This window comes from Pantherophis guttatus, chromosome 6 (genome assembly GCF_059756535.1).
Source record: "Pantherophis guttatus breed Tessera chromosome 6, ASM5975653v1, whole genome shotgun sequence".
NCBI lineage: Eukaryota > Metazoa > Chordata > Lepidosauria > Squamata > Colubridae > Pantherophis > Pantherophis guttatus.
Genome location: NC_142068.1, coordinates 78,931,326 through 78,958,571, shown reverse-complemented (window position 1 = coordinate 78,958,571; position 27,246 = coordinate 78,931,326). Strand labels below are relative to the sequence as shown.

The 27,246-nt window shown below is 38.6% G+C and overlaps 1 protein-coding gene across 1 annotated transcript in view; it reads right to left on the bottom strand.

The window, feature by feature from the left end:
- Positions 1 to 27,246, bottom strand: part of CDH23 (cadherin related 23) — a 635,835-nt gene that overhangs the window by 384,527 nt on the left and 224,062 nt on the right. Inside the window, exons 7-8 of the mRNA XM_087872188.1 lie at positions 18,977 to 19,171; positions 16,020 to 16,148 (exon numbers count right to left, since the gene is read on the bottom strand). Of these exons, the coding sequence (XP_087728314.1) occupies positions 16,020 to 16,148; positions 18,977 to 19,171 (324 nt within the window). The remainder of the gene's footprint in view (positions 1 to 16,019; positions 16,149 to 18,976; positions 19,172 to 27,246) is intronic.

Sequence of the window (27,246 nt, the reverse complement as noted above, 5' to 3'; positions counted from 1 at the left end):
GGGCGCATGTGGGAGACGTGCGTGTGTGGGGGGGTGGGGTGCATGCACAGGGCGGGGCGCATGCACACGCAGAGGCTGCACGTGAATGCGCAGTGGGCAGAGTGCATGCGTGCAGGATGGGGGTAGCATGGGGGTTGCACACGCATGCGCAAGGTGCATACTGGGGGTCGTGCACACGGGGTCACCCATCCATGTGTGGAGGGCGGGGGCGGGGGTGTCACGCACACATTGCATTATGGGTGCGCGCATACGCTTTCAGCACGCAACAACAAAAAGGCTAGCTATTACTGGCATAAACTTGTTGTGGCCCACCAGCGGCCTGCGCAGATCGTGGCTGATCCCGATGAAGAGGAGGCTGGTGTGGTGTCACGCCAGCAGCCTGCGCAGCCGGCGCTCGTGTCGAACAGCGAGGAGGCTGAAGAGGATGTGGTGCCAGAGGCAGAGACTCAGCCAGGGCCTTCAGAACCTCCAGAGGTTCAGAGTTCAGAGAGCACCAAGGATCATACAGTTCAACCTTAAGCTGCAAATATTCTCTTCTGTAACAGTTATGTGGCTTGGCACTTGGAGCACTGCCTTTCTCCAGAATTAGCTCATCCTATGTATTTATTCCAAAAACAGCTGATAATCCAAAACCTACATGAAGTGATAGACACAGAAGCCAGAGGTATGTCCTTTAAGTGGTACCCACCCCATATGGAATATCTTGCCCACATATCCTTCTTACTAAAGCAGTAAAGATTATCTTGAACTAATGGTGCTAATGATGGACCTGGGCTATTAAAATGTTTACAATACTCTTTATATAAGTGTATTTTCTGACTTATCTTGACTCTTTGGGATTAAGGTGGTAAAGAAATGATTCTGCAAATAAATAAAACTAAATTTTAATTATTTTTCAAGCAAAGCTAGATATAATGATGTATGATCATCATCTACTGGTAAATAAACTGAAAAAGGAAAATTTATTTTGGATATGAGCATATGTTTATTTGCTCTGCATCTCAGAATATGTCTTCTACACAGCTAATTTTCATTGTACCTGGGAAGTCTCATGTAGGAAATGACTAGGCTGAGCTTGAGAGGGGGATCAAATGCATCATTAGTCATGAGTTTCTTTGTGCCCACAAAGTCCAGCCCATCTTGAATTCCATTGACTCTTAGCTACTCCCAATTTGCTTTGACTGTTAGTAGTTCAGATTCTTGTAAAGAGCTTAAGTTTCCAATAAACTCTTTTGAAGTCTGTGGACCTCCTGATTTTCCCAGCACTTGACATCTTAAAAATTAAAAAAAACTACAGAGTTCCAGTGCTGTGGAAACATATTTGAACAAAATTTGCACACATCATTATTCATAATAAAAATTAATATATGTTTAATTTCATGAAATATTTTCTATTTATTTGTGTATTTTTGTGTATTTTGTGCCTGACAGGAGATCTGGCATCGCATTTCTAAATTAATATTCTGGTAGAGTTTTAAGACATTAAAAACCAATATGGTTTGATAGCACACTTGCCATTTGCCAAAGGAACCCCTCACAAACATATTGAAGAAAGCTTTTGAGAAGGATGGGATAAATTTTGAATTAGAGGTAATAAACTTTTAAGAGACACTTTCATTTTAACAAGACTTTTTGTGAGCTTCTTGTTCCCTAAGAAACAATTTAATATTATTGGTACAAGTGGTACAATCTTTGAATGAATGTAAAAGTAAGAAAGAAAAAGATGTTTTACTTTGAATGATCATCTGAATCCACATTTATCCAAATGTGGAATTTTCTATTTATTATATAACATTTCCTAAAGATTAAATTCAATCTCTGTTTGCTTAATGGCCACCATGTTCACTTAATGACACCCCCCCATTCCAAAAAGGGTCACAAAATCAGGCACAATCACATAGTGATCTACTTTATGACCATCACAACTTACTACTGACATTGATGGCTCAATTATGGTCATACGTCAAGGACTACTGGTCAGGGGTGGTTTGGTTCGCATTGCGTGCGTGCACGCTCTTCTGTGCATGCGCAAATCACCTATGATGATGTCCGGGTCAGTGGGCAGAGCCTCCCGCGGTTGCAAACCGATCTGAACCGGGGGCAACCCACCACTGCTACTGGTACTCAAAACATATGCTCACAATATTTCTGAAGTGGCTGGAACAACTTAAAGCACCACAAATGTATCTGGTTTGCACACTATTGCAGATGCAGTCACTCAAACAAGAATACTGAATTCTTCCCTCACAGGGCAGGGTTGGGGAAATTTAAACAAAAAAAAAATTCTGCCCAACTCTTCTGCTACAATAATACTCCTGTTGAGAGGCAGGAGGGGGTGAAAGGGAGAAGAAAATTTGTTTCAATGTTTTTACAGAAAGAAAAAGGATGTGCAAAGATCTTTTTTAATAAAGTCTTGAGCTTCTAATAAAGCAGTCGCAGGAAGAATAAAATAAGGAGGTATTAACTTAGTGATAGTAAGCCTTTGGGGCAAGGACAGTGTAAATCAACTAATTCTTTTGACTGAGTGTGTTTTGTGAATACATTGGATGTGTGTGGCTAGTGCACTTGTGGGTATCTACATACACATACAATGTACACACACACACACACACACACATATATATATATGTCTGTCTGTGTATCTCTCTCTTTCTCTCACCGTGCATGTATGTATGTATGTATGTATACATACACATATACAAATGCATTTTACATACACATACAATGTACACACACACACGTTTATATACATATCCACAAATGCATTTTACATACACATACAATGCATACACACATGTATACATGTGTGTGTGTGTATATATACATAGACATCCCCTAATAATAAGCCCAATAGGGCTTTGGAGTGCATGCGCTAAAATAAGCCTCCCCCCAAAAATAAGCCCTCCCAAAAATATTTAAATGCAGAGCTGGAAATCAGGTAAGATGGCAAGAGGAGTCCTATCTTGCTCCACACGCCCCAAAATAATAAGACCTCCCCGAAAATAACACCAAGCGCTTATTTCGGGGTTCAAAAAAATATAAGACAGGGTCTTATTTTTGGGGAAACACCGTGTAGATGTATATGTGTATGTGTATGTGTAGTCATGTGTGTGTGTGTGTGTGTGTGTGTGTGTGTGTGTGTGTGTATGAATGTGTATATATATCCACAAGTGCACTATTTGTGACGATACTAATAGCTATGACAGAATAAAAGTACATCCTTTATCCACTTCAGTTACCTCAATCAAAACTCCACAAGGAGATCATATACAAAGCTGACTGCAATGCTTGTTGTCCAAAGTTGCAACTATTTCATTAAATAACAATAAATCAGTTGGGATCGGTTGTGAAATCTTGGCTTGGAAGAAAGAGCTAATCTCTGTCAAAGAATATCACAGACTGAAAGAAATCAGCACAGTGAAAGAAATTCAGTCTAGACACAAAGTTCTCCAGGAATTCATATCTACTTATAACCAACAGGAGGTAAGAACATGTTGCAATCTCAAGATTTTAAAAAATAACACCTAGGAACATTTTAACAAGTTACAAACTAAATATATCTTTCAGTAAAAAAGAGGCAAGACGAGCTCTATGGGTTTAGAGGTATGAAGCAGTATGTATTCATTTATAATGGAGGAATGAGCATTTTTAAAATGAATTTGAATGGTTTTAAAGACATTCAAAGTTGGTAAGGCTCCAATATGAACAAATCACATTTCTAATCCTCTACAACAGCAGTCATCAACTGGTGGTCCACGAGAAAATTTTGGTGGTCCTCAGAAAAATTATTTGCATTTTTTATATTGCACTAAATCAGGGGTCCTCAAACTACGGCCCCTCAGCCGGATACATGCAATGAACGTTTGTGTTGCTGCAAAGAGTCTCCCCCTTCGAGGTCTTTTTGTGTGAGTTGGAGGGGGGCAGAAATTCCGACTTGGGGTCTGCTTCAGCCTCCTGGTGCGGGGCTTTGGGCGAAGGCTGGAGGGAAGTGCCGCTGGTGGCAAAGAGCCAGAGAGCCTTGTTCTAGTGGGACTGCATCATGGCCTGGAACTGGTTGACCATCTCAGCCTGCTGAGCCTCCAGGCACCGGTACCTGGCCTTGCACTCCCGCAGGTCCTCCCTCTGCTTGGAAAGCCTATGCTCGTAGTCCTCAGTGAGGTGCTTCTGCTGAGCCTCCTTCTCAGTCAGATCCAATTTGAACTGAGCTCTTTTGTCAACTCTTTCTCATGGTGGCTGCTTAGCTCCAACAACTGCTTCCTGTTGGGGCACTAAGGAGCCTGGGCGGGCAGGGGAGGATGGGCTGGGAGGGGAGGGGCGAGTAGAGGCCAGCGAGGCACCCCTCAACGTGAGTGACATTGAGTTGACCACGCCCACCCAGTCACATGACCACCTAGCCACATCCATCCAGCCGGTCATTAGGCATATCATATTAGTGGTCCGCGGGATTTAAAATGATGAAGGTTGGTGACCCCTGCGCTACAACACACCCATCCCTAGAATGCTATTTGTAGAGTATAAAATTAGTATAAACAGTATTTCTGTTGCCCACAATGGACATTATCCCCCCCTTTTTTTAATGCTGCTGAAGTTTGTAAACAAAGTAAATTTGAGCTTTTAACTGGAAGCTCAAACCTGATTTAGGAGAGAAACAGCATAGCAGAAAATAAAATCTGCATACACCAGCCTTGGCAATAGGTCCATTATATTTTCTTTTATTAAGCATTTTCTTGAAAATGCTCGCCTCCCTTATGCATTCATTTTTTTTTTTGGTAAGCACTAAATTGGATGGAAGTTATGTGGTCATACATGAGCACTATTTTTTGCAATTACAGTAGCTGCATAGAGTTTACATTATATATTCAGTGTTTTAAAAAAAAGAAAGAGAAAGTAATAGCTTGACATTTATCCCTTCACTCTGTAACTCAATATCAAAACCTTTATTATGGCCTATAGGCCAGAAAGCACTACAATAAAATGCATAGAACTGTAATTATTAATAAAACTTAAAAATGAAGTAAAATTACATAAAGTACACTGCTATAGCAATTGTAGTAGAAATAGCAGCGGTAATCACAAAGTCGTGCTAAATTTCAACTGTGGGTAGGATGCATACAACAAATGATAGCATTACGGTAAATCTGGCAACCTGGAAAGATATGTGAGGATCCTGATTAGATAGAAGCAGTGACAGATAGACATAGTTCTCTTTATCAGGGTAGTTCTTTAAAATGGGATAATATATATATCTTCCTTCATTCTCTCCAGAGAGAGCAATTAAGGAACATATGGTTTAGGGATTCCACAGAGCCATCTCAACATGGCTGAAAGGGATTGTTTTAAATGACAATCATTTGTCTGAAATTGCATAGGATTTCCTGGTTGGACTTTAAGACCTCCAAGGTCCCTTCCTATGCTGTTATTCTGTTACTTTGTCCTCACAGAAACGCAGAGGTAGAACATCCAATCCAGCAACATAAATACCCAACAAAATTTTACAATTAGAATTTGAAGTTACGTAAGATGATGGCACATATCCATCTGAGAATAATCCATAAACTGTAGAGTTGGATACTAGGATACTTAAGCTGGTTTGAAAATCAATACCCCAGATAAATTTGCTAGAGTTTGCAGCAATCCAACCAGCACACAAGTAAATAATTCAGCAGGGTTAATTTATAGAAGAAACTTCTTTATATACAATAATATAAAGTACGATGCATGTATACAATACCCATGCAGAAGCCAGAACCAGAACAGAGAATCCAGCAGCACAGAATCTATATAATCACGGTACTAATAATCCATTTATATATATAGTGCTTCACTATATATATAGGGAAGCAGTATGCTTCCTCCCACATGTTGGGGTAGACCAGGTGTTTCGATAGAAAAACACTTAATCTCTCCCCTGGCTCAAGCTGATGAAGGGAGAACTTGTGGCTCAGAGGTTAATACAATTGCCTAATGTATAGGCAGCCCAAGTTCAAATCCGAGTAAGGGTATGGCTACCTGATAAGAGCTAAATAGCTTGAAATAGATCTAGTCTCCCTTTATTTCTTTATCAGCGAAATATAATTTTTTACACACTGACAACATTGACACCTGGCATTTTCAAGGCCTAATGGACAAAGACTTTTCAGAGGACTGGAGTTTGCTATTAGCTTTTGTTAGCCAGGTTGATTTAAAACGGCCTCCGAGAAGCCAGATCCAGAGGAGAAAAATTCAATTTCAACCAGAAATTAAGGAAATAAAACCAAGCTCTGACACTCACAGAAACCAAACCCGCTTCTAACTGTAAAACAGCATTTTTGATGCATCTTGGAACTACAAGTATTGCTCTTACAAATTTGTAGTGGACAGATTCCATGATACTACAACTTCATAAAAATGCAGACTGGAACACCGTAAAGAAGTTGAGAGATGACCTTAGTAAGAAAAACTGTTCAAGCTGTGGGAATAAAATGTGGCCCCCTCAAATAGAAGAATCTTAAGACAGCTATGGAACTAAGTTCAGTAAGAAAAATATGGGCTCCAAGGATAAGTACATACCTGCTGTATTGAGATGCCATTAATTTGCCACTTATATAACTTACTATTGCATCATGCAAACATTAACATTTTAGATTTCCAGCAGTTGTTATTTTAGGCAAAAGGAAGCTAATGCCCTCAATACCCCTCTCATCCCCACTGGGAGAAATATTTAATTTCTATATTATCTGCATTAAATCACATTATTATATTAGAATAGGTGGTACCTTGATCAATAGTGTAACTACTTGGAGTCCTAGTGGACAATCACTAAAATATGAGCCAGCAATGTGCTGCAGCTGCCAAAAAAGCCAACACAGTCTTAGATTGCATTAACAAAGGGATAGAATCAAGATCATGTGATGTGTTAGTGCCACTTTATAATGCCTTAGTAAGACCACACTTGGAAAATTAGATCCAGTTTTGGTTGCCACAATATAGAAAATACGTTGAGACTCTAGAAAGAGTATAGAGAAAAGCAACTAAGATGATTAGGGGACTGAGGCTAAAACATATGAAGAATGGTTGCAGGAATTGGGTATGTCTAGTATAATGAAAAGAAGGACTAGGGGAGACATAAAAGCAGTGTTCCAATATTTGAGGGGCTGCCACAAAGAAGACGGGGCAAACCTATTCTCCAAAACACCTGAAGGCAGGAAAAGAAGCAATGGGTGGAAATTAATCAAGGAGAGAATGAACCTAGAATTAAGGAAAAATTTCCTGACAGTTAGAACAATTAATCAGTGGGACAACTTGTCTCCAAAAGTTGTGGGTGCTTCAACATTGAAGTTTTTAAGAAGATATTGGACAGCCATTTGTCTGAAATAGTATAGGGTTTCAGAGGGTTGGACTAGAAGATCTCCAAGGTCCCTTCCAACTTTGTTATACTGTTATTCTGCATATAGCAAGGCTGAAATTGCATGATCTGCCAACACTGGAAAATAATGATTAGAAGACAGAGCCTGAATTACTGAATTGATGTATAAATTAAAAAGTAAGGGAGCTACAAGACACCATGCCTTTTTTTGTGGCAACAGCTCCAGAAAGGTGCCCCCAAGGGAAATATCTGACTCTCAATGAAGTGTTAGAAGAAAGAGTTTAGAAAAGATGGAACAATCTTTTATCCATTGAGGAGTCCAGAAGTTTTTGCCAAGACTCTCCCTTGGAATCAAATCAAATGCAGATTCGAAACCCATAAAGTTTGTCTAAGTGGTGCCTATGGGTGGTGAAGTGTATTTTTCAGCTAAATGTTGCAAGACTAGCCAATGTATTAGGCTGAACAATCCTGCCTATTCCTCAACATAAATATTTCATTTTGGACCCAATCCAACAGCTTTAATAAAGATATTTTGCATATAATTTGATTATTGTTTTAAATAAACTTATTGGCCTAGAGTTGGCAGGATTAAGTCTATTTCCTTAACTATGCCCTCAGTCCACTGAAATGGAAAGTATGTGTAGGCCCACCAATCTGTATTTTCTTTTAATAAGTATGAAATTTAGTAAGTTTGAAATCACCTCCAGGAGTTTTGACACATTTCAGTTGCATCACAAGAGCTGTGGTGGCACAGTGGTTAGAATGCAGTACTGCAGGCTATTTCTTTTTTCTTTCTTTCTTTTTTTTTAATATATATATATATATATATTATTTATAAGTATAAACTAAACAGAACAATGAAACATATAAAACATAAAAACATATAAACATCCATTTCAATACATGTCCAGTTTGTCGCAACTATAATATACATTTCTCTTTGTATTTTGACTCTTCCTTATTTGGTCATTCCCTTTTATCTATCTAATATTGATCTTTGTTAACCTATGTCTGTTCTTTGTTTCCATCATATTATATTTGGTCATTTTATTTACTTCCTATTGCTTCATCTCTTTCCTATCTTTCAACTAACTATACCACTTTTCCCATACTAAGTAAAAGTCATGTTCTTCCCTATTTTGTAATTCCTTTGTGAGTCTATCTAATTCTGCACATTCCATAATTTTATTGATTACTTTATCTGGTGTTGGTATATCACTACTCTTCCAGTGTTGCGCGTATAGTATTCGTGCTGCTGTTATCATATGTATAATTAAATAGGTTATTTCTTTTTCATAGTATCCATTCACTATGCCTAATAAGAAGCTTTCTGGTCTATTTCTGCTGACTGCCGGCTGCCTGCAATTTGGCAGTTCGAATCTCACCAGGCTCAAGGTTGACTCAGCCTTCCATCCTTCCAAGGTGGGTACAAGGTGGACCCAGATTGTTGAGGGCAACATGCTGACTCTGTAAACCGCTTAGAGAGGGCTGGAAAGTCTAAGTGCTGTTACTATCGAACCTTGGTTATAGCTCAGGAGGCCATTTGGAAGAAGTCGCTATTGGACGAAGAACCCATCAGTGGTTCTGCAGGTAGTTGGCAGATGGGATCCTACCCACAAGACAGCAGGGTTCTTACCTGCTGTAATTAATCTCCCCCCATCCTCTCTCAGCATTTGCTATTTCTTAGCTTTTATAAGTGCTTTATAAAATTTCTTATACTCTCTGAGTGATTGAAAGGAACCCAATGATCGAAAAGCATATATTGAAGTAAGAAGACCTTTTTTTGCTATATAACAATCTGTATCACCAGATCTCATATGAACGGAACGGAACAGAACAGAACAGAACAGAACAGAACAGAACAGAACAACAGAGTTGGAAGGGACCTTGGAGGTCTTCTAGTCCAACCCCCTGCTTAGGCAGGAAACCCTATACTATTTCATGAAATGGGATAGAATTAAGTGTTGAAACACTTAAGGCCGTGATGGCAAACTTTTGGCATGCGTGCCACAGGTGGCACGCGGAGCCATATTGGTGAGCATGTGAGCTCAGCTCCGGCGGGTATGCACGCACCAGCCAGCTGATTTTCGAGCCTTCTGGGCCCACCAGAAGTAGAGAAACAGGTTGTTTCCGGCCTCCGGAGGGCCTCTGGGCGGGTGGGCAAGGCCGTTTTTGCCCTCCCCAGGCTCCTAGAGAGGCTCTGGAGCCTGGGGAGAACAAAAAACGGGCCTACCAGGGGGAAGAGGGGGAAGCATGGGGGGGCATGCGCACATGCGTGGGAGACAGGGTGCATATAAGTATGGGTGTGCCCACATGCACGACACCGCCCCCCCCCCAGTGCTCCCTCGCTTTTGGCACACTATGGCAAAAAGGTTAGCCATCACTGACTTAGGGCCTGGAGTGTACAGATAATACACTGGTAACATGATAATATCTGTTCAGACAAGTTTGCTAAACTAATTTGGAAGAGGAGTTGAAGTAGGGGGTTCTTAATTTAGCAGACAAATGTTTTGTCACTCTGGAAGACCATTTGCTCCCAATGAGTCTTTTTGTTGTGGCCCCTGGAGCGGGCATAGGGGACTGTGAACTGCAGCTAGTTAAGTGAATCATTGCACTTAAATGAATCACACAATCATTAAGTGAACCTGGCTTCCCCCGTTTGTCAGAATCCTGCTGGGAAGATTTGCAAATAACTAGCGCGTGATCTGGGGATTGCGGGGTAAATGCATGCTAGTTACCAAGTGCCAAGCTTTTGATTACCTGACTGCGGGGACTGGTCGCAAGTCACTTTTTGAATGCTGTTGTAAGTTTGAACAGTTGCTTAACTAGTGGTTTTATGTCTAGGGTTACCTGTAGACACTTTGCAACCAAAATAATTGAGATTAGATAAGGATTTGTTAGGACACATGAAATATGCTACTGTGTACAATATCTGGATTTTCCATCTGTCTTTTCCTCCCTCCCTCCCTTAGGTTAAGGACTTGAAATTACAGCCTATTATGACAGTGAGAAGAGCAGAGAGAAAGGGACTAGAAGGGTGGTTTGGAAAGCTGCTTTGATAGATATTAGAGGCAAGAAATCCTATTTTGCGCTCCTTAATTCCAGTCAAAAAGCTGATAGGAATCTCTTTGTAGTAATTTTCTGCAATTTATCCATTTCTTTCCTTTCTGCCAACTCATCAGTGATGGGCTGGATATCACGCAGTTGGCAGGGAAAATTAAGATTTGATGCAATAATAAAGCAAATAATGTACACGGATTTATATTCATTTTCTCCTGCTTTAATACAATGGTACCAAAACTCAGATATACTATGGAGATAAACATAAGCAGAGAAATAGATGTAAGTAAATTGTCCAAGCAGAATTTCCAGACACCTTTCCTAATATTTAAATACCTTCTCAACCTGGGAAGCAGCATTTACATGAGAATGACAGATAATCACATTAGAAATAGTACCCAATCCTCCAGACTTCAGTATCCTATTTATACCAATATGTCATAAGACATGTCTCAACCAGGGCTCTGCCTTTAAAAAAATAAATAAATACAGACAGTTCCATCTACTGCAAACACAGAAAATCAGAACTGCAATCTGGGACTTCTTAATTGAGCTTAAAATGTTCATTGACAAATCATGTTATTGGATGCTGTAAGTTGAAAAATAGGCAAGATAAAAACTTCCAGATAATTATTTCATAGATACTTTAAAAATGATGGATTAGGGAAAGGGTTAGTTCAATTTGAGATGCAATAAAACAACTGCAGCTTATCATTTAAGGGAAATAATTCATTTGGATATTTCTGGGCTTCTTCGTTCTTAGAAATATTGAATCAATTAGATAGCAAATTATCTGAAAATTATGAAAGCACTCACAACATATTGAAAGACAGGTAAGTAACTGTCAGGTGTGAAAGACCAGGTTCACAGGTGAAAGCTCAATTAAACTGATTTATTGATAAACAACATATGCACAGGAATTTTCTCAATTAATGACTAGCACCTGCTTAGAGATAGATGAGGGTCCATAGGATTCAAGGGGGGTTGGATTTATGTCTGCTTGTGGCTATATAGGGATTTTAGGCTGATTCCTCTTTTAATTCCACCCCCAGGTTCTGCCACTCCTCCTACATTACCTTAGTGAGTATAATAATTCAGGAGGCAAAAGAATCAATATTTCTAATTGGATCAGCGTTTTTCATTCCTGCATGTTTTCTACTGACTTCTTAAATAACTCCCTAAAAGCAAAATATATGCCACTATCCATTCTCATACCACACTGTTTGTTTGTTTGATTGTTTGTTTGTTTGACTGACTGATTAGGCTCTACCTAACTTGCAGATAACCAGGTAGCTCACAATATAGAAAAAACAAATAACACAGTACAAAATGTGTAAAAGAGCCTGTAGTACAGTGGACTAAAGGACACTGTTATTAACATCTGCTGCTTGCAATTACTGCAAGTTCAAATCTCACCAGGCTCAAGATTGACTCAGCCTTCTATCCTTTCAAAGGTAGGTGAAATGAGGACCCAGATTGTGGGGGCAATAAGATGACTTTGTATAAATATACAAAAGTATGAAGGCTATTGCTTAACGCATTGTAAGACGCCCTGAGTGTCCGGAGAAGGGCGGCATATAAATTAAAGCAAAAAAAAAAAAAAGAATAAATAAATTGAAAATTTGGTCATTGAATAGATGAACATTTACAAAGCACATCCCACAAGGGGATTTATTCAACCTAACCCAAGACGTAGGAGAACAGTCTGTTCTTTAAGGCCTTCCAGAACATCATTTGGGTGGGAACCCCACAGATTTTTGGGGTAATCTTATTTGAGAGGTCAGGCAGTGTGATGGAGAAAGTATGTTTCCTGGGTCTCAAATAGTGGCACTATTTAATTGAGTGGACTCAGAACAAGCCAGCTCTGTTGAATATATACAACCTTTTTTTGTTAAACAGGTAATGATAACCTGTTTAATCACAGTTAATCAATTCAAGTTGGAAGGAGGAAATAAAGTTAAGGTATTCTGTAACAGGAGGGACGTGGTGGCTCAGTGGCTAAGACACTGAGCTTGTCAATCAGAAGGTCGGCAGTTCAGCAGTTCGAATCCCTAGTGCTGTGTAATGGGGTGAGCTCTCGTTACTTGTCCCAGTTTCTGCCAACCTAGCAGTTCGAAAGCACGTAAAAAATGCAAGTAGAAAAATAGGGACCACTTTTAGTTGGTTCCATGCACCTTTAGCGTTTAGTCATGCCGGCCACATGACCACGGAGACGTCTTTGGACAGCGCTGGCTCCTCGGCTTAGAAACGGAGATGAGCACTGCCCCCTAGAGTCAGGAATGACTAGTATGGACTAGTACATTCCCGACGCATGTACGGGGGAACCTTTACCTTTACCTTATTCTGTAACAACCTGGAAGATGTTTAGGTAATGGGTAAACTGTTCATAAGAAATGTCACATTTCAAACTATACAAATTTTCCAAGACTTTTCTTTTCCTGAATGCTAAGACTGACACCATTTACTATCATTTATTATCTCTGTTTTGAAAAGTATCTATAGAAAAGCAAAAATCTATAGAAATCTATAGAAATTCAGAAAAACTGCTATATTTATTTTGAAAGATATTCCCTTTAATCACCACAAAAGTATGTACGGTCTGTAATTGTAGATGATGTGGGGATGTGTGCGTCCATTTCTATAATAATTTTTCATTTTTCCCCCCCATTGCTATTATCAGACTGTGTTTTTCCCCTCCTTCATTGCTTATACTGTCTTGCGTGAAGAAAACATTTAATTTAGACTCTGAAATGATATTCATTTGGTTCCTGCAGCAATGTCTTTCTCCTTCAATTACTTATAAGCCTTTTAAGCTGCATTATCAAGTGCCTTATTGGTTAGTTATATAATGCATCTTTTATTAAGCTGGTTGGAAAATCCTTCTGTTAGAGAAGTCCTAAAGCTCTTTCACTGACAATATCAACAATTCTGCTTTTTATTCATATTCATTCTGCATATGATTGGCAGATACCAGGTTACAAACATTTTTGGGGGGTACTATTGAGAAATGAATACAGTATTATCAAGGCTAAAGCTGAAACCACTCAGTTATTCTTGTCTCCATCTTTTGCAACATAATTCAAGCCACTTTGGGCAACAGGTAGATTCAGGGAAATCTTGAGAACCAATATGGTATTGTAGTTAAGATGTTGAACCAGGAGCAGAGATACCTAGGTTTCTATTCCTCCTTAAGGCTCCAACTGGTCGAGAATGCGGCCGTGCAGGTGATTATGGGCGCACCTCATTACACCCATGTAACACCTCTCCTGCGCGAGCTGCACTGGCTCCCAGTGGTCTTCCGAGTGCAATTCAAGGTGTTGGTTACCACCTTTAAAGTGCTCCATGGCATAGGACCAGGGTATCTACGGGACCACCTTCTGCCACCAACAGCCTCCCACCGACCAGTTCGCTCCCACAGAGAGGGACTCCTCAGGGTACCGTCAGCCAAGTTATGTCGGCTGGCGACACCCAGGAGGAGAGCCTTCTCTGTCGGAGCTCCTGCCCTTTGGAATGAATTGCCCACGGATATTCGTAACATCTCTGACCTCTGGGTCTTCCGCTGTGCCCTCAAGACCCTACTGTTCTGACAGGCGGGGCTGTCTAACTGAATGATTTTAAATTGGGTTTTAATTTTGGATTTTAAAATTCGGCCAAAACTATTTAATGATTTTAATTAATTTTAACCATGATATCTGTATATTTATGTTTTAATTCTGGCTGTACACCGCCCCGAGTCCTTCGGGAGAAGGGCGGTATATAAATAAAATAATAATAATAATAATAATAATAATAATAATAATAATAATAATAATAATAATAATATTGCAATTATTATACACAAGCTTGTTGAGTGCCTTTGGTCCAGTCACTCCCTCTCAACCCTAAACAGCAATGGGTTCTGTGATAAGTCAGTTGATGGAAAATGTCACATCACAATATAGTTTTTCAGTTTACTTTATTGATTAGCCCTTGGGTCATATCAAAGTACAGATCTCCAGACACAAATTATTGCTAAAATCTGATAAAAATTAATCACATGAATCACATTATAAATTCATAGTTTTGCTCTAAGAGCAGAGTGGAAAAGGAGGTAAGTCCTGCTACCATGAGGGACAAGGGCTATGAAAAAAAGCAACAATTCAGAGAAATAAGAGATCAAGATAAGACTTATCTTGATAAACTATGAGACTGATTATGAACCCATTGTATCTTTATGTAGGGATGCCAAAACTATCTGTCAAGTTCAATTTTTAACCCCAATATTGTATTTTTGCTATGGTATACCACTAGACAGCATACTAAAAAGCAGAGACATCACCCTGCCAACTAAAGTGCGTATAGTCAAGGCTATGGATTTCCTGGTTGCAATGTATGGCTGTGAAAGTTGGACCATAGGGAAGGCTGAGCACCAAAGAATTGAGGCCTTTGAACTATGGTGCTGGAGAAAAAAGACTCCTGCGAGTCCCTTGGACTGCAAGGAGATCAAACCAGTGAGTCCTAGAGGAGATCAACCCTGACTGCTCTTTAGAAGGCCAGATCCTGAAGATGAAACTCAAATACTTTGGGCACCTAATGAGAAGGAAGGACTCACTGGAGAAGAGCCTAATGCTGGGAACGATTGAGGGCAAAAGAAGAAAGGGACGACAGAGAATGAGATGGCTGGATGGAGTCACTGAAGCAGTCGGCGTGAGCTTAAATGGTCTTCGGCAGTGGTAAAATTCAATTTTTTTTTGGTAGGCATGGTGTGGTTCTGTGGGCATGGTTTGGTAGGCATGGTGTGGTTTGGTGGGCGTGGCAGGGGAAGGATACTGCAAAATCTCCATTCCCACCCCACTCCAGGGGAAGGATACTGCAAAATCCCCATTCCCTCCCCACTCCTGGGGGAAAGATATTGCAAAAACTCCATTTCCACCCCACTCTGGGGCCAGCCAGAGGTGGTATTTGCCGGTTCTCCGAACTACTCAAAATTTCCGCTACCGGGTTCTCCAGAACCTGTCAGAACCTGCTGGATTTACACCTCTGGTCCCCGGGGGATGGTAGAGAATAGGAAAGCCTGGAGGAAAGTTGTCCATGGGATCGCAATGGGTCGGACATGACTTTGCAACTAACAACAACAATAGATATATGGAGACCCACCACCAGAAAGAAAACTAATTCATGATTGTTCAAATTAAAAAAAGAGGGGAGGGGGTTTAAGTGTAGTTCAGGGGTGGGTTCTACTTACCTTTATTATCGGTTTGCAATGGGATCGCGCGCATGCGCTTTGCGCAGATCGCCAATGATGACATCTGGGATGATGGGCGGGGCCTCCCGCTGGTTTTACTACCAGTTCTTGCGAACCGGTCCGAACAGGGGGGCAACCCACCACTGGTGCAGTTACATGCATATCCTTCTCAAAAATATCTTTCCCATTCTGAAACTGACTTGGAAAGATTTTATATCCATTGACCTTTTCACTCATAACTTTTTCTGGACTTCCTACAGGTGATGGGGTGAAGTTGGGGTGAAGCTCATCAGTACCCATTATACTCTTCTTAATATAGCATGTCTGTTTCAAAAGAGATTATGTGATAGAGGTTTCCAATAGTATCGATACTTTTAACAGAGCTCTTACCGGAGGGGAGTTCTCGTAGATGTTCGTACTGTAGGGGAGATTGATAAAAATTGGATCCATATCTTGTACATCTGTAATGGTGATTGCAAGATTGGCCAGAGCAGACAGGGGCTTGGTTTTATCCTGATCCTTAAAAATGTATAAAGAGAAAATATTGACATAAATGTTAAGTAAAATTCAACAGACAATAAAAAGCTAATTACATCTACAGATGAAGGTTCTTTTTTCAGAATTATGTTTGACATTGAATGTCAAGGTTGACTCAGCCTTCCATCCTTTCGAGGTAGGTAAAATGAGGACCCGGATTGTGGGGGCAACAAGCTGACTTTGTATAAAAAAGAAGACTGCTGGGGGGGGGGGGGCGAAAGCCCTATTAAGCAGGTATATACAAAAGTATGAAGGCTGTTGCTTAATGCATTGTAAGCCGCCCTGAGTCTCCGGAGAAGGGCGGCATATAAATTGAACCAATAAATAAATAAAAAATAAATAAAAACTGATAGCACATTTCTCCTCTATTTTACACTGGAAAGAGGTGGAGATTGTAGTGTAAAACCTAAAATGCATAGTTTAGTTTACTTCATTGTCATTGCACCTCGTACAACAAAATTAAATGCCATCCTCAGTGTACAGTATAACTATAAAAATAAAACACAAACACCACATCCTTCACATTCTATACAACTGAATTGAAAACCCGATATTGCATTAATATTGCACTATACAGTAGAATTCAATATAGTTACTGCCCTGGGATAAAAGCTATTGTTCAGCCTATTTGTCCTTGTTTTTAGTATCCTGTACCATCTGCCAGATGGTAATAGTTCGAAAAAAGGGTGCCCAGGATGAGATGGATCTTTAAGAATGTTTTGAACTTTCTTAAGGCAGCGGGAGCTTATAAAGCTCTTCCAAAGAGGGGAGAGGGTAACCAATGATCCTCTGGGCAATGATGTTGAACCTCTGGAGTGCTCCTCTAAAAAAAAAATGATGCAAAACCCAGCCATTCTGGAACACCAGGTCTGATAAATGCTTGTCAATCAAGAGTTGCTCACTCTTGGTTGACAGAATTAACCATTCTATTATTGTCACAATGTTCTAGAATTGAACCTAAGAAACTATATTTTACTGAGGAGAGTTGGTTGGTTTTTTTTCCACCCACAAAAAGCTCTGCCAAATTTCAGACAGAAACTGTTTTTAGTTATGCTATTATCAAGGTTTGGATCTCAATAGTAATTGGACAATGTTTAATAACTGCAAACAACAGTCAGCTATCCTAGCAGCCTTTGCCACTAATATAGCTGCATGTCTTTTTATTTCTTTTAGAACTGTAGCACACCATTTTCAAAATCTGTCAAATGCTATCAAGGACAGAATGAGAACACTTTTCCCCCCAATTATAAGCCACAGAAAGAGAAATAAATTTATTCTGCTAACTGAACGATACTTTCTAAGAGATCTAGAAATTCCTCCTTGCTTTAGTAGAAGCGCTATGGAACCTGATGAATGTTTGAAGTATTCAGTGTTTCAGTACTGAATTAAATTAAATTCATTAAATAAACTACTTGTAATATTTTACCGGTATATCTTGAATGCAGATTACAGAAAACGTAATGTGAATTAAACTGGCTGGCGGCCATATTATCTGATTTTAAATTTCCTTTTGAGATATATGTGGGTTGACTGTGATTATTGAGAAGAAACAAAAATGTGGGGTGACCATGTTCCTAAGAGTTTTACGTGGTCCAAGGTTGTCCCTAAACTTTAAATAATCTTCAAGGTCGTAACTCAGTTAAAGCCCTGATTTTTATTTTTATTTTTTTTAAAAAACATGCTTAGATCAGCATTTCTCAATCTTGACAACTTTTAAGATATATGGACCAATTCAGTGGTGAAATTCAGCCGGTTCTATCCAGATCATGTGATCCGGTAGTGCCGGCGGTGGGAGGCTCCGCCCACCTGCCCGGACATCATCACGTCCCACTTTTGACCCTCTGCGCATGCGCATAAGGCTCTGTGCATGCCTGGAGGAGGTGCACACGAGCGTAGCAAGCACAAGTATGCTCAAATTTTTTATTTTTTATTTTTTGATTTATATGCCCCCCTTCTCCGGAGACTCAGGGCAGCTTACAATGCATTAAGCAATAGCCTTCATACTTTTGTATATTTTATACAAAGTCAGCTTATTGCCCCCACAATCCGGGTCCTCATTTTACCTACCTTAGAAAGGATGGAAGGCTGAGTCAACCTTAAGCCTGGTGAGATTTGAACTTGCAGTAATTGCAGGCAGCAGATGTTAATAACAGTGCTTTAGTCTGCTGCGCTACCAGGGCTCTCTATTTGTGAACTGGTAGCGAAGGTAAGTGAATACTACCCTTGGACCAATTCCCAGAATTCCCCAGCCACCCTGCTGGGGAATCAGTAAATCATACAGAAAGCTAAATTAAAGAATACTAATTAAGGTCATCCTTAACTTATGACTGATTCCTTAGTGAATGTTCAAAGTTATGAGAGATCTCTCCAGAACTAAGACCCGGTTTCAACATTCTGATGGCTGCCCCCACCTTGTGGATCGCATTTTGTGCAGTTGGGCAACTGCTCACATTTACAACCATTTGCAGCATCCTGCAGTCATGTGACCACAATTTATAACATCTTTCGTTGGAAACTGGTATTTACATTCAGTTTTTGGCAAAAAATGTGCACTGGGTACAATATGTTGTACAATTGCTGGCTCATGTAATGTCTGTGGTGTGCCCTTGCGGATTGATGCAAAAAAGGTTGTAAAATTGGGCATGGACCCACTTAACAACCAGTATATCTTATGACTGCAATTCCAGCCTGAACCGCTGTCATAAGACTACCTGTATAATATTCATCTAAAATGCATGTATGAAATGTATTCATCTGCAGCCCCTTCAATTGTTCAAGAGAGAAAGAAAAGGGGGGTGACTCATACTCACTGTGGCATTCACTTGCAGCTGATAAGCCTGTGTGACTTCGTAATTCAGTGGACGAATAACTGATACAATGCCACGGCCACTGTCAATGGTAAAGAAGTTGGATGATGGCTGAAAAGAGTAAAGCACGCTCCCTCCTGCTCCTTGGTCTGGATCCGTGGCATTCACAATGAAAATCGGAGTTCCCACTGGTGTGTTCTAAAAAAATAACCAAAAATACAAGAGTAAGTAAACTCTTTCCCTAGAACTATCTGGTTTTTACTTTTTAAAAAGTAAAATCAATGATTGCCATACGATGATCAAAAGTGTAAAAATGAATCTACTGGACTTTAGGTGAGCCCTAGCAGATTTCATCTTTAGCAACAATTATCACAAAGGCCCAGAATTAAAGAAATGTAATTATGATCTGGTCTTGTGAAAACAGAAAAACAAAAATTACATCATTGTGACCTGTCATTTATTGTTTGTTAGCAAACCCTCCCCCCCCCATTAAAATGACAATTCTATTTAAAGTTTTAGTTTGTTTCAAACAATTCCAGTGGTATGATCTTGACTTGTATATGGAAAATTGTTTCTTTTTTTTCTTTCTTTTTTTTTTGAAGAGCAAACAAACAATATGAACACAACTATGAAGAAAGTGTAGGTGCGTGGCATTTAATTATTGCTTTGGTACTTTTCAAATAAAACAATTCATATCAAAATAGATTCAGTGGATAAAGGCTGAATTTAAGACTGCTGGAGTCTCAATATTGATTAAAGTATGGGAAGTTGGAGTGTTTAAGTGGAACCTGGACATTTTAAATACATGGATAATTATGATCAGTTCCAGGAATGGGAAGATAATGAACTTTATAGATTACAAACCTAATTGATAATGGAAAAACTATATCTACTGAATGTTTGCGAAAGAAATGATTAAAAGTTCCAATTTGGTTTCAGATGCAAAACAATTTTTTTTTTCTCAAAGCTGATGAGGTCTTACCAATTAAAGATGGTAGCAACATTTGAAGAATATTGTATATCCACATTTAAAATCAAATAATTTCTTCTGTATCTCTGACAACTGTTGCATGAAACACATCAGTTTTCCCCCACCCCCAAATGCTTAGAAGCATGGGGAGGAGACTTGAGATTTTAGAAATTTATTGTTTTATCACAAAAGAAGTCTGTAAAGAAATCCAATTCAAACAGTCTTAACTCTGAATATAACCCCCTAATGTTTTTAAGAAATTATATTTGCTGAGATTTTATCCAGCCCAAGTCATGCTCTGCTACCTCATTTTGTTGTGAATAAGTGAAGAGCCCTTAGAAATATGTACAAAGAGCACATACTCCCAACAATGTCACCCAAGGTGTGAAAATCATCCCAGTTGCCCATCTACGGCAAACAAGTACCTACATCAGGCATTAGAGATATAGATGCTAAAATGTCAGGTGCAAAAAGTCAAGGATCAGGACAGAGTCCAAAAATACTACAAGTTCATTTCATTCACAGTAAGAAAAGATTTGAAGCTATTCCCTCCTTCTTCTTTATTCAGTCAATAAGAGTAAATAGACAAGCAGGTTAGCTCAGAATGAGCTCTAAACTTTTAGACTTTTTTTAATATGAAGGAGAAATCAATATATGTCACTAACTTTCTCAAAATAACAGTAATCTTTGCCACTACAGAAAGTGTGCAATAATCTAATTTATGTAAAAAATTGCGGAAACCTTTTGGGAAAAGGGTATTTTCTAAAACTAGCTAATAACACCACTTTTTTGGGGAGTAATATCATAAAATTACATATCAATGGAAAGATAATTAATCAAGATTGTAATGCAATAACTTTTATGAAGGATTTGCTATTAGAATAGCAGTTACAGTATAAAGAAGAAAAGTGAAACACGTAGAAAAAACAAGATATACAAAAATTATCATCATAGAAAAAATGAGATATACAAAAATTATCACCATGTCAGTTAATACTTAGTTGGGTAACCTTTAGCACGAATTACGCCTTACAACGTCTTCCCATTGAGTGAACCAAGTCTTTTAGTTCTGCAGCTGTTATAATGTGAAACCAAGATTGAATGATGGCTTCTATTAACTGGGTTTTATTGCTGGGTCGCTTCTGACTAACAAGTTTCTTTAGTCAGCTCCATAGATTTTCAATTGGGTTAAAGTCTGGGCTATTCCCAGGCCATTCCAGCAGTGGAATAGGATTATTTTGAACCCCCCCCCCCCCCAAAAAAAAATAAAGTGGTGTTATTAGCCATCAAACCTCAAAAATACACTTTTCCCAAAAGGTTTCCACAATTTTGGCCATTACTGTATATGTCAAAAAGCAATGTCTACAAAACAGGGAAAGGTTTTATTTAAGAAAATATTTCATTTAATGACGACAATCATGCTTATTTCAGAGAGGAGGCCAAAATAACATACTTTATTTTTAAGTCTTTCTATTCTGTCTGCTACAATACATTTCAGTATTAAAAATAACAGCTTGAAAATATCTGCCATAAGTAAAATCTACATAAAGTAAAGAAGTTTGAGGAACAAATGTTTAAGAATTTTGCAGCAGGTAAATCTTCTAAAACTTATATAAAACACCCTTCTCTTCATTTCAAAGACACATGATGCAGATCAACCACTGAAACTAAACAGGCTTGGGTTTATATGTGACCTACCCATCTTGTTCAAATGTGGGTTTTTTTTGGTAGAAAAGTGTGCTAGAAATATATGTAGACATACAGACATAGACAAACATCTTACATCACGTCAGATGCATTGTGCATGCCATTCAAGAAAGGAGACTGATATATATTGGAGATTATTTAGAATATTTACCAAATATCTCAGATGATATCAGGAGTATAAGGAATACTGCCTCTTGCCAGTGAAAACAGAGCTCGGGAGGGCCGTGCACAGCCCTCTTGAGCTCCGTTTTCACTGGCAGAGTGCTCAGGCCACCACAGGCCCCCCGACACAAGTGACATCAAGCTGGCCATGTCCCCCTGGCCACGCCCCCCTCTGTCCCCCCTTGTCACCCTCTCTGTACAACCCTGATGTAGCCCTCAATGAAATTGAGTTTGACACCCCTGATTTAGTCTGAAGGGATTAAGTCTCTCACAAAATGGTACTTCATACTATCACTTTCTTTTACTTTGACTCTACTAATTTTCCTTGACAAGATCTTTATCTCCAGATGTGCTCTATAAGCCTCTATCTTGAATTGTTCTCTCTCCAATAGCCAAGTGACTACAGAAATAAACTAATGGCAATTTTTTAAAAAGTAATTAGAAAATTTGTTTTCCTTAGTGAAATAAGACTTTTCTTATGCCCTTAGGATAAAAACTGTTTAAAATCTGAATTTTTAAACTTTTACTAGTGTTAACATTTGCAGAAATTTCAGCTACTTCTTTCAATAACATTCTAAATATTTTTTAACCTTTGCAGGATCAATTTAAGCCAGCTAATTTCTAACAAAATTGACTTAATTTTTAAGAAGTGCTTATCTAGTTTTTTATTCTTTATTCTGTTGGACTTTAGATTAAAAATATTACAGATTAATGGTTAATAAGAAGGAAGGAAAATGCATAAATGTAGACCATTTAAATGGTATCTTGCAAGGTGTAATAGTAGTTTTAGAAATAGTTCCAGTAGCAATAATATTTAGAAGACCAAATATGCACTTAATTAATATAAATCATCTTTTAAAGTATTCCTTTAATTACCCTCTTACACATGAAAATCTATTTATACCACTTAATGTCTACAGCAAAAATAAAGAATATGGTTTTCCTATTATATATGTGACATACATAGAAGTTGAAATATAAGGCTCTGAAAAGAATGTCTTCAGCAGGCCCGATGCAAATTTCATTCAGGAGTTAGGTCTCAGATATTTTTAAATGTCAGCAATTGGGAGACACTATTTGATAGGCAAGATTATTCTGATTTCTGGACTTACCCAAATGCTATTTGGCCACAACTTTCCTTTTTATTAATATTATTATTAAATTTTGAGATCACCTAATTCCAAAAAGACTCTGGTTCACTTACAATCATAAAAAATATATTATGAATACAAAGACAAAAAAAAAAAAAGTTATACGAAGACAAAAATCATACAATACCAAAATCACCAAGGAGCTCCACGTACACCCTAATCTCAGGTCTGAGTGCAGCAGATCTTCAAAGATTTAAGTAATATTTTCAATGTAGGAGGCTGTTCGAGGGAGTAGGTGCTGTGACAGAGAAGGTACTCTTCCTTGATCCCACAAGATGGCAACATTTAATTGAAGGGACTAGAGTCACCCGCTTTGCCTAATTGTACCAGATGGTCAGGTAACACAGGAATAGAATAGAAAAGAATAACAGAGTTGGAAGGGACCTTGGAGGTCTTCTAGTCCAACCCTCTGCTTAGGCAGGAAACCCTACATCACTTCAGACAAATGGTTATCCAACATCTTCTTAAAAACTTCCAGTGTTGGAGCATTCACAACTTCTGAGGCAAGTCGTTCCACTGATTAATTGTTCTAACTGTCAGGAAATTTCTCCTTAGTTCTAAGTTGCTTCTCTCCTTGATTAGTTTCCACCCATTGCTTCTTGTCCTGCCTTCAGGTGCTTTGGAGAATAGCTTGACTCCCTCTTCTTTGTGGCAGCCCCTGATAGGCACTCCTTGAAATAACCCAACCCTCAAAGAAGCTCACAGATTATGACCCATAACTTGAAATGTAGCTGAAAGCCAACTGGTAACCAACATAGGTCACAAAGCAATGATGACATACGGGTGTAATGAGAGATGCCAATTGCTGCCTACACTGCTGCATTTTGAACCAGCTGTAGCTTCCAGATGGCATTCAAGGACAACCCTATGTAGACTACATTGCAATAGTTCATTTGTGAGATGAACAGGTCTGAATGGTCCTCTGAACAACCTCCTAGTTGAGGAAAGGGCAAAAATGATGCCCAGGGTGATCCTGAATCCTTTGTGCTCAACCTTTCAACAAGGTTTACAATATTTTATTTTTATATATGTCAAACCCGAAAAGCTTCTTTACTTTTCAGGAGAACACAATATTCAATAGTGACCAAAAGTAAGCTTTTCTATGCATTTCTTTTTGCCGGGTCTCAGTAGCAAACCGCAAGGGTCAACATCTACCAGTAAGAGAAAAAGAGGGTAGTAACAAAAGATTTGGAAAAATATTTTTTTTAAAAAAACCTAATAAGTATTCACTTATGGAAGCAAGTAAATGAAAGAAGCTACTCTAGGGGTATATTCCCAGAGAACATTAACTCCCGCTGGAGAAGAGAAATTAAAAAAAAAAAGATTTAAAATGGTTGCCTAGCATCAAAAACATCATCAAAAAAGCTCAACAAAGAATGTTCTTTCTGCGCAAACTCAGAAAACTGAAACTGCCCAAAGAACTGCTGATTCCGTTCTACAGAGGAATTATTGAGTCTGTCATCTGCACCTCCAAAACTGTCTGGTTTGGCTCTGCAACCCAACAAGTCAGACACCGACTTCAGAGGATAATTAGAACTGCAGAAAAAACAATGGCTACCAACCTGCCTTCCATTGAGGACCTGTATACCGCACGAGTCAAAAAGAGGGCTGTGAAAATATTTACAGACCCCTCACATCCTGGACATAAACTGTTTCAACTTCTACCCTCAAAAAGACGCTATAAGGCACTGCACACCAGAACAACTACACACAAGGAGTTTTTTCCCAAATGCCATCACTCTGCTTAACAACTAATTCCCACAACACTGTCAAATAATTTACTAAGACTGTATTACTACTATTCTTCTCTTCCTTACTAGTATCTATCTCTTCCCACTTATTACTATAACCATGTTGCTTGTCTCTTTCAATTATATTGTTTTTATTTGTTTCCTAGTATGATTTGATAGCTTATTAGTAACCTTGACTATCACTAAATGTTGTATCTTTTTATTCTTGATGAATGTATTTTATTTTCCTCATGTACACTGAGAGCATTTACACCTAAGACAAATTCCTTGTGTGTCCAATCACACTTGGCCAATAAAGGATTCTATTCTATTCTATTCTATTCTATTCTATTCTATTCTATTCTATTCTATTCTATTCTATTCTATTCTATTCTATTCTATTTCTATTTCTATTTCTATTTCTATTTCTATTTCTATTTCTATTTCTATTTCTATTCCATTCCATTCCACTCCACTCTACTCTACTCTACTCTACTCTACTCTACTCTACTCTACTCTACTCTATTCTAAAAAACGAATGAGGAAGCAGGATGAAATGATCTTCTGGAATAAGAGTTGATTTTGTGCTGTTGCAACAGTTAAGCTTGCCAAGTAGGATTCATGTTCTACAAGGCTGAGCAGGGGAAGCAAAGTAGTTGATCACCTGTTCCCAATTGCACAACCAAGATAAAACCATCAGCAGTAAGACAGTTCCAACTGAAAGAAAACAGCAACATGATCAAACAAGTTAAAAAGACAATCCTTCTTCTACTACATTCCAGCTGTGCTACAGTATGCCTTGTCATCAGTGAGGCCTTCTATAGAGAGGTGTGTGCGTTTCCAAATCACGTCCAATCAATTTAATTTACCACAGGTCGACTCCAATCAAGGTGTAGAAACATGTCAGCAAGGATCAAGAGAAATGGGAGGCACCTGAGCTAAATTTCAAGTGTTGCTGCAAAAGGTCATAAAATACTTATGCCAATGTGATATTAGTTTTTTTTTTCTTTTTAATAAATTTACTAAAATTTCTAAAATTCTGTTTTCACTTTGTCATTATGGACTACCGAGTGTAGATTAACGAATTTCAACAACTGTAGAATCAGGCTGCAGCATAACAAAATTGACAAAAGTGAAAGGGGTCTGAATACTTTCTGAATGCACTATATATTGATCAATAACAATCATATTACTATATGAACGAGAGATCCCAAAGGTGCTTTTTTAGGAGGCAACTAGACTTTCTGGCTTTTCTTTGAAGATGTTTGAAGCTTCTTGGGTGAGAAGTGAAACATCTTCAAAGAAAAACAAGAAAGTCCGGTTACCTTCTGAAAAAGCACCTTTGGCACAGCCATCACTTGGATGACCGAGAATCTCCATAGGCCAGGTGAATAGAGAAAAAGTAAGTTAAGTATTTTGATATCTTGTTCATGCACACAAAGCATCTCATTCAAGCAATGCTAAACTTTTTCTCAATAGGCACCCCAGTAAGCACAAACCTTTTTTCTTAGCACAATACTCTATGGGTAGGATCAAGGAGACCATGAGCCACTAAATGTATTAAACAACACATTTTTAAGGATAAGAAGTTCTGAGGGTACTGTACAACTTACTGATTATAAAACACATATCTCCTTGTAATAGGTTACATTTTAAAAAACAAATGGTTATTAAATACACTGCATACAAATTATTTAAAATAAAATGCTTTAAAAATCCGATTGCCATATTAATCTTGGGTTTTGGCATACTAAGAAACGGCCAACAGAATATATACCTTTATCTAAATTGGTGGTCAGGAAGGCAATCTTTTATAAAAAGATGAATGGAACCTTTGCAACAGATTTGTTTATTGGGTTAACCTGGATACATATAATGCTCTTGTTATCTATAGTTAATTAAAGCTAGAAATGAATGCTAGGTCTCATATTGCTTCAAATGAATACTAGCTGGGATGAAAAGAAAAATATGTAAATATCTATAAAAATATTCTTTTAAAATTGATTACATCCCTGTAGCAATAAAACTGTATGAAATACTGTATTTGCCAAGTTATGGAATGCAGTCACAATTTTTTAAATGCCTTTTGATAGAATCTGGTCATCATCTACAAAACTTCTAAGCAATGGAATTCAAATCTATTTCAATAGGGAATAACATGCTATAATAGCAATAGTACTTAGACTTATATACCGCTTCACAGTGCTTTACAGCCCTGTCTAAGCGTTTTACAGAGTCAGCATGTTGCCCCCAACAATCTGGGTCCTCATTTTACCCACCTCTGAAGGATGGAAGGCTGAGTCAACTTTGAGCCTGGTGAGATTCAAACTGCCAAATTGCAGGCAGCTGGCAGTCAGCAGAAGTAGCCTGCAGTACTGCATTCTAACCACTACACCACCAAGGCACAGGTATAATGAAAATATACATCCATAATTTTCCAAATTCATGCAGGAAATGCCATGAAGGAGCAGCAACACCTACAAATGGTTCCTTTTTAACATATTCATACTTCCACATATACCAATAATATTTTCCTTCTGTGTTAACTTCAGA